We start from the raw sequence: 14,121 nt of genomic DNA on the forward strand, positions 1-14,121 counted from the left end.
TTCATTGTATATTATTTTTTATTTTATTATTTTATTTCATTGTATATTACATTATATTGCTTTTTATTTTATTATATTTTATTTCATTTTATTTTTTTATTTCATTTAGTTTCATTTATTTTATTTCATTTATTTTATTATTGTTTTAATTTATTATTTTATTTCATTGTATATTATATTATATTATTTTTATTTTATTTTATTATATTATCATTGTATATTATATTATTTTTATTTTATTTCACTTTATTTTATTTTTTATTTCATTTTATTTCATTTCATCATTTCATTTCATTATTGCATTATTTTGATTTATTTTATTTCATTGGAATTTGTCAAACAAAAAACGAGAACAAGATAGAAGAGAATAAATATAAAATGATAGACACATTAGTGCACTTATGCACCCCCCCTCTACTGACCACTTAAGTATGAAGTAATTTTGCAAACATCTCCTGACACGAACACATTCATTCACACACACACCCCAACGAGGGGAAATAGGATAGAATAGAGCTGGAAGGGACCTTGGAGGTCTTCTAGTCCAGCCCCCTGCTCAAGCAAGACAACCTATACAGTATCATATAATCTGCCAGCTTCTATTGAGTCAGATTTGTGAATGCCAGCCTCTTAATCTGTCATCAGAGGACTTGCAAACAAACAATGCCCTGCCTTTTCCCGTTAGGCCTTCCGCCGCACTTCATGAGGACTAGAACCATGAGTTAGGGAAGAAATCTCCACAGTACAGTTTTGCAACGTTTAAAAAACAACAACTCCCAAATATCAGGGGGGGTGTTTTTGGCCTTTCCAGGTATGGCTGAACTAAACGGGGCAGCTTCGTGTGACACAACTTCCACTGTTTATGAGCTTTGAACTAGAATCTTTAGAGAGGGGGGGGAAATATAAATAAGATACAGAGAATTTGTGGGTGGAGTTTGCACACCAGGAAGTGGTGAATGGAGAGGTTAGTCAGAAAAGACATTAATATGGATCGTATGTGTTCAAAACACCCGTCCCTGCTTCGTTATGTAAATAACTCTGCATAACTCAAGGCCTGGCGTCCGGATTAAAAAAAGACAGGAAGAATCTGGAAAACAGCTGTACGGGACAAGCCCAGCCAAATACTTTTCTTTTTTAAAAGCCAAAAAAAAAAAAAAAAGAAAAAATCCTCCCAGATTAAAAATAACCACAGAAAAGAAATGCTTGTCAGAAAAATATATATATAATAATAATTTTGAAACTCTCCTGCAGCTGGGGGGAATCCAAGTTGTTTTCAGTAGGACTTTTTTCAGTTCCGTTATTAGTTGATTTAGTTCAGTTATATATGACAGCTGTTGCGACTTGTCTTTTATTTGTGCTGCACCTATGGGACTTCCGATTGGCTTCATATTTGAATAGGATCCGTTTGGGGAAAGCTCACGTTCCTATGTACCAAGGCGCTAGTCCATAAGAAACTGTTCGAGGATTACCGTGCATTTTGACTTGACAAGTTACTTTCTCCCTTGAGTCTTAAATTGAGACGACAAGCCCCATAATTCCCCCTGGGTGGAAATTAGGAGGATTCGGGACTGGGTTAAAGTGTTTGGAAAGTTTTAAACACTCTGCGGCTGATGTTTTCGATGTAGCGCATGGTATTGTGTGGCTGGTGGCACTTTGGGGCTGTCTTCAAGGGCAACTCCACGGACAGGGCCATGTAGTAGTCAATCCCGGAAATTATAGAGTGATGGCACACCATAGCGCAGAGAGGTTTAGTTAAACCCGGCATGACTTTATCTCTGAAAAAAACCTGGTAAAGTCCATCGTTTCAACCTGAGCAACTTTTAAGAGATGTGGACTTCTATTCCCAGAATTCAGCCAGTACTGTTCCATTTTTAGAAAATTTATTTTATTTACGTGCTAATCAAATGATTGGAATGACTGTATTAGTACTAGGTTATTGTGTGTGTGTGTGTGTGTGTGTGTGTGTGTGTGTGTGTGGGAGGGAGCATACTGCTTCCCTGTTGCTTTCAGCCCAAGTTCGAATCCCAGTAAAGGTACGGCTAGCTGATGAGCACTAAATAGCTTGAAATAGATCTCTTACTAGCCTCCCTTCATTTATTTATCAGCAAAATTGCAAACACAAATTATCTATATCTATATCTATCTATCTATCTATCTATCTATCTATCTATCTATCTATCTATCTATGTTGCATTTGTGCTGATAAATAAATAGAGACTAGTATAGATCTATTTCAAGCTATTTAGCTCTCATCAGCTAGCCATATCCTTACTGGGATTCGAACCTGTGCTGTATTACATATTAAGCAGTTGTGTTAACCACTAAGCCACAAGGTCATCCTCCTTTATCAGCTGAGCCAGGGAAATAGGTATGTATTTAGTGTTATATATATAAACACACACACACACACACACACACACACACACACACACACTCAACTCAAGGCAGCAAACATACCTCGCAACAACGACTCCGTGAGGTGGGTCGGGCTGCCACCTAGCTTTCATGCCCAAGGCAAAACTAGAACTCACAGCCTCCCGGTTCGTAGCCCAACACCTTCCCTACAATCCAAAACTGGCTGGAGGATTTGTGTAGTGAAAAATACTGAAGGGAATCCAATCCGACCTCTTGTGTGCATATCATGTCTGTGTCTTCCACTAACCTGGTAAAGGGTCTCGCAAGGGTAGTCTTTTAATTAGGTGGTCTGTTGGCTTTTGGGTTGCTGTCTAGGCCAGAACTGACGGATTGTTCATTTATGGATATTTGTAGAATTGTAAATCAAAACAAAACAAAACAGGATTGACTTCCTTTCATAGCTACTTGGCAAGGTCCGTCTCTTGTCATTAGAATAAAATATGCCAGATTGCAGATAGATACATAGACAGACATGATTGGGAGGTAGGAAGGGAGGTAGTTGGTCAGACAGGACAGGACGATGGAGATTATAGATAGAGAGATAAGATAGATAGATAGATAGATAGATAGATAGATAGATAGATAGATAGATAGATAGATAGATAGAATAAATGATAGATAGATAGATAGATAGATAGATAGATAGATAGATAGATAGATAGATAATAGAAAGAAAGAGAAAGAAAGAAAGATGAAGGAAGGAAGGAAGGAAGGAAGGAAGAGAGGAAGGAAGGAAGGAAGGAAGGAAGGAGAGGACAGGCAGATTTGATGGAGATGATAGATAGATAGATAGATAGATAGATAGATAGATAGATAGATAGATAGATAGATAGATAGATAGATAGATAGATAGATGATAGATAATAGAAAGAAAGAAAGAAAGAAAGATGAAGAGAGGAAGGAAGGAAGGAAGGAAGGAAGGAAGGAAGGAAGGAAGGAAGGAAGGAGAGGGCAGGCAGATTTGATGGAGATGATAGATAGATAGATAGATAGATAGATAGATAGATAGATAGATGAAAGAAAGAGAAAGAAAGAAAGATTAAGGAAGGAAGAAAGAAAGAAGAAGGAAGGAAAGGACAGGCAGATTCAATGGAGATGATGGATGGATGGATGGATGGATAGATAGGGGATAGACAGAAAGACAGACAGATAATAGACAGACAACCTGTGGGCCTTAGTGGGCTCACGTCCAGAAAGTTCACTCAGTGCAGGAATTTACGCTTGGAGCCATCTCTGAGAATTATCCTCTCTGAACTTCCTCCATTATCATTTTGCCATGTCAGGCTTTTGACAGCTGGTTTTGAAATGAGGCAAAGGCCTTCTTGCCTGTACAGGAATCATGGTGGAATTTTACTGTTCCGGAGACTCCTAGAGGTCATTTAGCCCAACTCCTGCCTGCTTGGTGGAGGAGTGGCCATGCTGAACACAACGGGGCTGACCTTTGCCGAAAGGGACCACGTGGGGCTCCCATGGCGTCAGAGGCTTTGTTTATTTCCTTTCATTTATTTGCTTGAAAACTTGGCAGGGTGTGTCTAATGTTAGCACAACAGTTGTTAAGTTTTCACCAGGCAAAGAAACGCACACTAGGTTAAAATTACTTTCCCAAGGGATGCAGGCTGTGTTTCTCCACCTTGGACACTTTAAGATAGGGGGACTTCAACTCCCAGAATCCCCCAGCCAGCAGGCTTTAAGATGGGTGGACTTCAACTCCCAGAATTCCCCAGGCAGCAGGCTTTAAGATGGGTGGACTTCAACTCCCAGAATCCCCCAGCCAGCAGGCTTTAAGTTGGGTGGACTTCAACTCCCAGAATTCCCCAGCCAGCAGGCTTTAAGATGGGTGGACTTCAACTCCCAGAATTCCCTAGGCAGCAGACTTTAAGATGGGCGGACTTCAACTCCCAGAATCCCCCAGCCAGCCAGGGGTGTGGATTTATTCTCCCAAAGGCCTGAGGGATTAAGACAGATTGGTGAAAACTTTGCAAAGGGAGATTCCAACTGGAACTAAGAAATGTTCTGACTTTTTCAAACAAAAGCTTAACCGCCATTTACCGGTGGTGGTGGTGGTGGGGGGTTGGACTAGAAGACCTCCAGGATTCCCCACCATTCTCTTGATTCTCTGTGCTTTGGGGGGGGGCTCGCCTGAACCTAGACGAGGCTGTTAACCTCTGGCACCCACTATGTTGGACGAAGCTAGGTGATTGGGTTGCTTTGGTAAACCGTGGTTTGGATAAGCCAGGGTTAGTTTATGCAAAGGCAGCTGTCTTCCTGGAGGTTTGACTGTAAAAAAGCTATTATGCAAGAGGAAAGATCCAGCCTAGGGGAGCAAACCCCACATTTTTTTGGGGGGGGTGTCCCATGTTGCCCCCACAAACCCCGTGGCTGGAGATACAGCCGTTCATTCTTCTGACGCGCCTCTTCCCGTCTCGAGAAAGTTGGATTGCAACTCCCATCATCTCCCCATGCTGGGGATGCTTGGGAGGGGCTTTGCAGCCCCGTAGGACAAAGACGATGCCGGCCCCTGTGCCTCTTGGCTGGGAATGATAGGCATTGTAGTACCCGGAGGCACCCCAGACATCTGCAAAGGTTTCCGAGCCTACGGAAAAACGGCTATTGTTTTTCTGGAAGCGGGTTTTTTTTTCGGGTGGAGGAGGCCAGAAAGAGGAGGAGGAGGGGAGCGTGGCTGCCAGGGAGCGTGTTCCCGTTCCTCTCCCCCCCCCCCCCCCGGTTCTGTTCCTCCTCCTTATAAGGTTTGGGAAAGGATAAATATTTGAGCTGTAAAAAACGGAAAAGGAGGAGGGGAGGAGGAAGAGAAAAGAGAAATATGCTGGGCCTTGAGTCACGAGAAGCAAACTTTGGCATGGACTAAAAAGGAAGAAGGGAACGAGAAAGAAACGCCAGCCCAGTTGGAGTTTGAGCCTCTTTTTTGGGGTGGGGGTGGGTGGGTGGGGGCTCGATTTCCTCGCAGCGGGCCTGGCGTTTCCCCACCCAGCCCCCTGCTGCCACTCGGCTTGCCCCAACTGGGCACGGTTCGCCGCAAATTTGCACCCCGTACGGGCCGAGTCTGCCTTTGCAAAGAGACGAATGTGGCTCCCGCAGTGGCGAGGCAGGTTTTGGTAATTAGGTTTGGTAGTCTGTGCATGTTCTGAGACGCCCCCGCCTAAGGCGCTGCCCGGAAGGGAAGGCCCCGGGTTCAACCTTGGCTCGAGGGAGCGCCCAGATCTCTCTCTCTCTCTCCAGGAGGGGGTAGAGCAATGGGCACATCTGTTTGAAGGTGCCTCCTTTCCCAGCAACTCTGGCGGTTTGTAAGGCAGCTGTCAATGTGGCTTCTTACAGAAAATGTCATTTTCCAGGGCGAGAAGCAACAGATGGAAACTAATCAAGGGGAGAACCAATGTAGGATTGAGAAGGAATTCCCTACAACGAGGACAATGAACCAGTGGAACTGCTTGCCACCAGAAGTGGTGGGTGCGTTCCATCACTGGAGGTTTTTAAAAAGAGACTAAACAGCCAACTGTCTGAAATGGTATATAGGGACCACTCTTTGCGCAAGGGGTTGGACTAGAAGACCTCCAAGGTCCCTTCCAACTCTGTCATTCTGTTACAGGCAGTCCTCGCCTTACAACGATTCACTTAGTGACCGTTCGAAGTTAAACTGAAAAAAGGGACCCTTTCCCGCACTGTTGCAGCCTTCCCCGCCGTCACCTGGTTTTCATTCGGAGGCTTGACAACTGACTCACACTTACGACGGTTGCAGTGAGGTCCTGAGGTCATCTAATCCCCTTTTTGCGACCTCCTGACGAGCAAGCCAGGTCCACTTAACAACCGCGTTACCAATTACACAGCTGTGGTGATTCACTTAACAACTGCGGGGGAGAAAAGTCGTAAACTGGGGCAAAACTCACTTAGCGACATAAATTCTGGGCTCCGTTGTGGTCGTACGTCGAGGACTACCTGTGTATTCCCATTGGCGAGTGCCCAAATTTTAACCAAATTTGGGCCGAACCGGTACGGATTATTCTCCTTGGTTCTGCGAACCGGTAGTTAAAAAATAATAATTACAAGGATCGCGTAGCTCACAGCTGATCCACGCAATCATAGGAAGCCCCCCCCCCACTTTTTAGATGGGGCCAGACGGTTCCCAGAGGAAATAAAAGAGGAGGGAAAGGGGAGTGGAGTTTGCAGGAGACCATCAGTTCGCTTAATTGGTTCATGACTCTCCGAGACTCCTGGCCAAGTTTTGCAGATCTCGGCCTGGCAGCTCTCCAAGCCAGATGAGGTCTGTGACCGTAAATCCTCCTTTGAAAGACTTTGCTGGAGGTGAATGTGCGGAATTCACAATTAATAAAAGGGATTTTTGTCGGGACCAGGAGTTTGTTTCATGCTCTTGGGAAGCCTCGATCAAAACAGTTGCATCGCAGCAACCCATGCAAATAAATTTAATAAGTAAATAAATTGAATATTGGGTCTAGCAAGGCGGTGTGAAGCCAGCCAGAGGGAGGGTCTCCAGGTTTCCTTGTTTCCCCCACCCCCAGATCTAACCATGGCTCAAATCTCTTCTCCGATGGCTCAGGATGAAATTGAATGGAATCTAGGCAGGGGGGAAAGTATGCGGTGAGCGGATTGGATTTCTCTAGAGACCAGATTTAAACCCAACACCTGACTGGATTAATGACTTTCCTTCCCCCCCCCCCCCCAGCTAAATTTAGCTTTTGGCCACTGTCCTGGAGAAAGGAGAGAAGCATCGGATCTCTCCAAGCAAGCAGCAGGGAGATGAGATGAGAAAGGACACGGCTGAGAAATTGAAAAGTTAATAACATCATAACCCCTCCGGGGGGGGGGAGAAGAGTTTCTCAACCCTTTGCAACTTGAAGATGGATGGACTTCAACTCCCAGAATTCCCCAGCCAGCCCATCCCCAGCCAAATTCCCCCTCCCGCGCAATACATAACAATTACTGCAATAATTGAGGTAGCAAGACATTTACCAGGCTTACAATTTTAGAAGTATCCTTAGAATCTTAGAAGCTTCCTTGGAATCTTAGAAGCTTCCTTAGAAGGTTAGAAGATTCTTCAGAGTCTTAGAAGCTTCCTTGGAGTCTTAGAAGGTCCCCAGGGTGGCGCAGTGGTTAGGGTGCAGTACTGCAGGCCACTTCAGCTGACTGTTATCTGCAGTTCAGCGGTTCTAATCTCACCGGCTCAAGGTTGACTCAGCCTTCCATCCTTCCGAGGTGGGTGAAATGAGGACCCAGACTGTGGGGGCGATATGCTGACTCTGTAAACCGCTTAGAGAGGGCTGAAAGCCCTATGAAGCGGTATATAAGTCTAACTGCTATTGCTATTAATAACTTAAAAGAGTCCCTAGAATCTCAGAGGTTTCCTCAGGAGCATAGAAGTTTCCTTAGAGTCTTAGAAGCTTCCTTGGAATCTTAGAAGGTTCCTTAGAAGTTTCCTTAGGAGCATAGAAGTTTCTTTAGAAGGTTCCTTGGAATCTTAGAAGATTCCTTGGAATCTTAAAAGGTTCCTTAGAAGGTTAGAAGGTTCTTCAGAGTCTTAGAAGCTTCCTTGGAGTCTTAGAAGGTTCCTTAAGAACTTAAAGAGTCCCTAGTATCTCAGAAGTTTCGTCAGGAGCATAGAAGTTTTCATAGAGTCTCAGAAGGCTCCTTAGAATGTCAGAAGGTTCCTTAGAATGTCAGAAGGTTCCTTAGAATGTCAGAAGGTTCCTTAGAATGTCAGAAGGTTCTCGAAATCTTAGAGGGTTCCTTAGAAGGTTCCATGGAATCTTAAAAGGTTCCTTGGAGTCTTAAAAGGTTCATTAGGAGCACAGAAGTTTCCTTAGAGTCTCAGAAGGCTCCTTAGAATCTTATAAGGTTTCATGGAGTCTTAGAAGGTTCCTTGGAATCTTAGAAGGTCCATTAATAACTTAAAAGAGTCCCTAGAATCTCAGAAGTTTCCTCAGAAGCATAGAAGTTTCCTTAGAGTCTTAGAAGCTTCCTTGGAATCTTAGAAGCTTCCTTGGAATCTTAGAAGGCTCCTTAGGAGCTTAAAAGCTTCCTTAGATGGCTCCTTAAAGGTTTCCTCAGACTTTTAGAAGCTTCCTTCAGTACTTAGAAGATCCCTTGGAATCTCTGAAGCTTCCTTGGGAGCTTAAAACCTTCCTTTGGCTCTTAGGAGCGTGGTTGGGTGCAGAGGAGGAAGACATGCGTTTTCACAGGGAAGTTTAACAGAGTCTCTTGCAACACCCCAGTGCCACGACCGGGTGCGGCCCAGCCTTTCTCCTGAGGCGGTCAGGAACCTCGCCCACACACGACTGGGCAGGCAGATAAAACCTGGGCTGGACAGGAGCTGTTGCGCGCAGCCCTCGAACTGGTTGCCAACTTGCTTTCGGGACGAGCTCTCTGAGACAGAGAACATAGAATAATAAGAGTTGGAAGGGACCTTGGAGGTCTTCTAGTCCAACCCACTGCTCCAGCAGGAGAGCCTATGACACTATTCCGCGAAGACATGACTGTCCGTTCTTGGAAAGTGTGATTGTGATCAAGAAGAAGTGTACAATTGTGCAATGCGTATGCACATTGGGGTCAGCAACTGGCCGCCTCAGGCCCAGTTTGTTCCTTTCCTCATTTCTTTAGCCCCTGCCCAACCACTAGGCCGGTATTTCTTGCCTTCCGCAAGTTTGGACTTCAACTCCCAGAATTCCCAAGCCAGGAAGTGTTAAACTCCACCCATCTTAAACTTGGGTCATCCTTGTTAATGGCCGTCACAGGGGCAAGTCAGATATTCTCACTCCAGGAAGACTGCCTCCATACTTGTGTCATTCCTTGGAGACACAGGGGGTGACATTCAGGTAAGAGGTATGGACTACAACTCCCAGAATTCCCTAGCCAGCATGCTTTAACATGGGCTGACTACAACTCCCAGAATTCCTCAGCCAGCATGAGCTGGCTGGGGAATTCTGGGGCTTGGAGTCCATACCTCTTACCTGAATGTCATCCCTGTCACCCATCTTAAAGCATGGCTGCCTGGGGAATTCTGGGAGTTGAAGTCCGTCCATCTTGAAGCAAGCTGACTGGGGAATTCTGGGAGTTGAAGTCCATCCATCTTGAAGCAAGCTGACTGGGGAATTCTGGGAGTTGGAGTTCCATCCATCTTGAAGCAAGCTGACTGGGGAATTCTGGGAGTTGAAGTCCATCCATCTTGGAGCAAGCTGATGGGAATTCTGGGAGTTGAGATCCACCCATCTTAAAGCTGGCTGAGGAATCCTGGGAGTTGTAGTCAGCCCACCTTGAAGCAAACTGACTGGGAAATTCTGGGAGTTGAAGTCCATCCATCTTAAAGCATGCTGGCTGGGGGATTCTGGGATTTAAAGTTTAATTCCTTTTAAGACTTTCAAATTGAAAATTACTGTTCTAGAAGAAATTATAAAAATTTCCCCAAAGTGTGTCTGTGTGTGTGTGTGTGAGAGAGAGAGAGAGAGAGAGAGGGAGGGAAAGAGAGAGAGAGAGAGGGAGGGAGAGAGAGAGAGAGGGAGGGAAAAAGAGACAGAGAGAGAGAGAGAGAGAAAGAAAGAGAGAGTGGGAGGGAAAGAGAGAGGGAGGGAGGGAGGGAGGGAAAGAGAGAGAGAACCCTCGAGCTCCCCATTGGTTACACCACATTGCTCCCCATGTACTAATTGCAGCCCCAACCATCAATGAAATCTTGGATTAATGGCTTGGTCATTTTTCGTTTGGCGTTTGCAAAACTGACTCTTTTTATCTCTCCCAATCACAGGCAGCCGGACAAGCTCATCGTGGTTTGGACACGGAGAAACCGACGGATTTGCACCAAGGTGATTTTCTGCGCTTCTGCGAGGGGGATCAGATTAAAAGCAATTTCTTTTATCTGTGGGAGGAATCGCCTCAAACCTCAAGGCGAGCGGCATATAAATTTAAGAGTATAAGACGCACCAAGATTTTGAAGAGGCAATTTTTTTAAAAAAAAAAGGTTTTTGGCACTCTGCAGATCTCCCCAAAACAGCCCATTTTTCACGAAAACAGCCCCATTTGATTTATTTATTTATTTATTTATTTAATTTGTATGCCGCCCACTCTCAAAGAGACTCATTTGTTTTTGGGGACAAAAACAAGCAAAAAATGGCCTGTTTTTTCCCCCAAAAGGGCATTCATAGCCTTTAGGAGGCTTATAGAGTGCTCCTGGGGGCTGGGGGAGGGTACAAAATTGAACAAAAAACGGCCCGTTTTTTGCTCATTTCTGCCCTCCGCAGCCCCCAGGAGCACTCTGGTAGCCTCCTAAAGGCTATGCACGGCCATTTTGATGAAGGCGGTGGGGTTTCAGGAGGCAAGAAATGCTGTATTCAGTGTATAAGACGCACCTAGATTTCCACCCTCTTTTTTTTGAGGGAAAAAGGTGCCTTTTATACTCTGAAAAATACGGTATATATATATGTGTGTGTGTGTGTTGTATTTGTGCTGATAAACAAATAAAGGGAGACTAGTATAGATCTATTTCAAGCTATTTAGCTCTCATCAGCTAGCCATACCCTTACTGGGATTAGAACCTGTGCTGTATTGCATCTTAGGCAGATGTGTTAACCACTAAGCCACAGGGTTCTTCTCCTTATCAGCTGAGCCAGGGAATAGGTATGTATTTAGAGTCACAACCCCTGGTATGCCCAAATATGGGAGGACGTTTACTGCTTCCATTCTCCGTCTATCGGCTCATCACAAGAGACCATCCAGACAGAAACCCAATATTTTTTTACTGTTGCCTTTGTTACATTTGTGTTGCATTTGTGCTGATAAATAATTATATATATATATATATATATATATATATATATATATATATATATATATATATATATATATATATGTAGGTCTCTAGTTGTTCAGGTTTTCTCCCGCGTAGAATTGGAGATGTCTTGGCGACGTTTCGACGAAGTCACATTTGTCATCTTCAGGCTGCTGCTGACTACTTCAGGTTTGGTGTTTCCAGGAAACACCAAACCTGAAGTAGTCAGCAGCAGCCTGAAGATGACGAATGTGACTTCGTCGAAACGTCGCCAAGACATCTCCAATTCTACGCGGGAGAAAACCCGAACAACTAGAGACCTACATACTAACACCCGCGAAAACCTCAGAAAACATATATATATATCACAGTAAGGGTATGGCTAGCTGATGAGAGCTAAATAGCTTGAAATAGATCTATACTAGTCTCCCTTTATTTATTTATCAGCACAAATATAACTAACATACATACATACATACATACATACATACATACATACATACATATATATTAGACATATACCGCTTCATAGGGCTTTCAGCCCTCTCCAAGCAGTTTACAGATTTTTTAGCAAATTGAGTCAGCAACTTGCCCCCACAGTCTGGATCCTCATTTCACCCGCCTCGGAAGGATGGAAGGCTGAGTCGACCTTGAGCAGGTGAGATTTGAACTGCTGAACTGCAGATCACAGTCAGCTGAAGTGGCCTGCAGTACTGCACCCCAACCACTGCGCCACCTCGGCTCTTATATGACTGTGTGTGTGCGCAGGCGGGTGTGTGTGTAATTAAGAGCCCCGGTGGTGTCACAGTGGTTAGAGTGCAGTACTGCAGGCTGATTCTGCTGACTGCTGGCTGCCTGCAATTTGGCAGTTCGAATCTCACCAGGCTCAAGGTTAACTCAGCCTTCCGTCCTTCCAAAGTCAGTAAAATGAGGACCCAGATTTTTTGGGGGGGGGGGGGCAAGAGGCTGACTCTGTAAACCGCTTAGGGAGGGCTGCAAAGCAGTATATAAATCTAAGTGCTATTGCTATTAACTGTATGTTTTGTGTTATTTTGCATTTGGTAAGGGTTTTTTTAAAATTTAAGCTCTTTTGTTTTAGGCTCACAGTTGGCAACCGGGCATCAAGAATCCTTACCGGGGCGAGGTGGTATGGATGGTGCCAGAAAACGTAGATATTATGGTCACGCTTTACCGGGTAAGAGAACTGCGTCGTCTGACTGGTGTCGTCTCAGAGCAAGGATACCCGCTGGCGGATTTAAGAAGACAGTTCCTTGCTCGGGAATCTCATTCACACATTGCCTTGATCTGCCAACGCGGCAGAAAGACCAGGGAAATGCCCACCTCCCCGCCCCCCCCAAACCATCACTGAACTAATTACACGATGAAGTGATGTGATGGGGGGATAAAATATGGCTTTGCTTCTTGGGTTGGGCCTAGAATGGGAGAAAGAGACTCGTGAGAAAAGGGGTTTTTGCATTTTGTATTTGCGGGGTCGAAGGCCTACCAGAATTTTAGCAATGTTTAGTCGGCAATTGCAACAAATTGTGATGTCTAACCTTTTTCTAAAGGTGTGACAAAACTGTGCACGCTATTGTGCATGCGCGCGACCCCCGCCCCCACCTGCGCATGCATGTGTGATCCCCCACCACGTGTGCGTGAGTGACCCTTGTGCGAGGAGGGGGGGGATTTTCGCCTTCCCCAGGCTCCAAAAGCTTTCCTGAAACCTGTAGGGTGAAAACAGCCTCCTGTAGGGTCTCTTGAGCAGAGGTGGGACTAGAAGACCTCCAAGGTCCCTTCCAACTCTATTCTGATTGATTGATTGATCTGATTGATTGATTGAAATACTGTAGGGTCTCTTGCTTGAACAGGGGTTGGACTAGAAGACCTTGAAGGTCCCTTCCAGCTCTATTCTAATTGATTGGTTGATTGATCTGATTGATTGATTTAAAAGTGAGAACAATTAACCACTGGAACGACTTGCCACCAGATATTGTGGCTCTTCATCACTGGAGAAGAGATTGGACAGGCTGGAATGGTATAGGGTCTCCTGCTTGAGCCGGGGGTTGGACTAGACGACCTTCGAAGTCCCTTCTAGCCCTGTTATTCTATTAAGTTGGGCCTTGTTGCTAATGGGATGTCCGCTTATGTAAATGAGGAAGGTGAGGAAACCTGGGGTGTTTTTCGCATTGAAGACCATTCCTCCTGCTGACTGCCCTCCCTTCTGTCTTTCAGGACCCACACGTGGAAGAATACGAAGATAAAGATTGGACTTTTGTGGTAGAAAATGTGCGTTTCAAATCTTGGATTTGCTTTTGATTGTGCCCAGATAAAGGATGGGGGAGATTTTTGTAGCAAAGTTGGTGGGGAAAAAAACCTTTCCTGGAAATTGGATCTTTCATTGGATTGTTCGGTATTTTTTTTTTAAAAAGAGTTTCTCATGCACTTTGATTGTAGGTAGTCCTCGACATATGACCACAATTCTGATCATAAGTTGAAATGTATTTTTATGCAACAACTGCAGTAGCATTCAGCCAGTAGATGGTAGTTTTTATAAGTTTGGACCTATGGTATTTATTCTATGCTCTTTTTGTTCCTGTTTCTTGTTACAGTTGAGCAGTTAAGCAGTAACGCACATGGTGACTGTACTATATATGAGTACATATACTATATATATGTCTGTGGTTCTATATATAAACAGAATTTCTAACATAAGTCATTATGGCTCCTAAGTGGAGGTACTCATATGATCAAAAATTGATTTCGAGCCTTTTTTTGTGGTGGTCATTAAGTGAACCCATTCATTTGAATAAGCGTTACAACACTACAACTATTGTAAATGCATGGTGGCTTCCAAAGGCCTGAATTTTGATCATGTGACTGTGAGGATGCTATAATGGTCATAAGTGCAAGGACCGGTCCTA

At 44.5% G+C, this 14,121-nt stretch overlaps 1 protein-coding gene across 2 annotated transcripts in view; it reads left to right on the forward strand.

Annotated features, from left to right (window-relative positions):
* EHBP1L1 (EH domain binding protein 1 like 1) overlaps window positions 1–14,121 on the forward strand; it is a 50,323-nt gene that overhangs the window by 788 nt on the left and 35,414 nt on the right. For both annotated transcript variants that reach the window (XM_032233975.1, XM_032233977.1), the window contains exons 2-4: window positions 10,181–10,238; window positions 12,300–12,395; window positions 13,433–13,486. In XM_032233975.1, coding sequence (XP_032089866.1) covers window positions 10,181–10,238; window positions 12,300–12,395; window positions 13,433–13,486 — 208 coding nt within the window. The remainder of the gene's footprint in view (window positions 1–10,180; window positions 10,239–12,299; window positions 12,396–13,432; window positions 13,487–14,121) is intronic.

This window comes from Thamnophis elegans, chromosome 17, assembly GCF_009769535.1.
Source record: "Thamnophis elegans isolate rThaEle1 chromosome 17, rThaEle1.pri, whole genome shotgun sequence".
In the NCBI taxonomy this organism is placed as follows: Eukaryota; Metazoa; Chordata; class Lepidosauria; order Squamata; family Colubridae; genus Thamnophis; species Thamnophis elegans.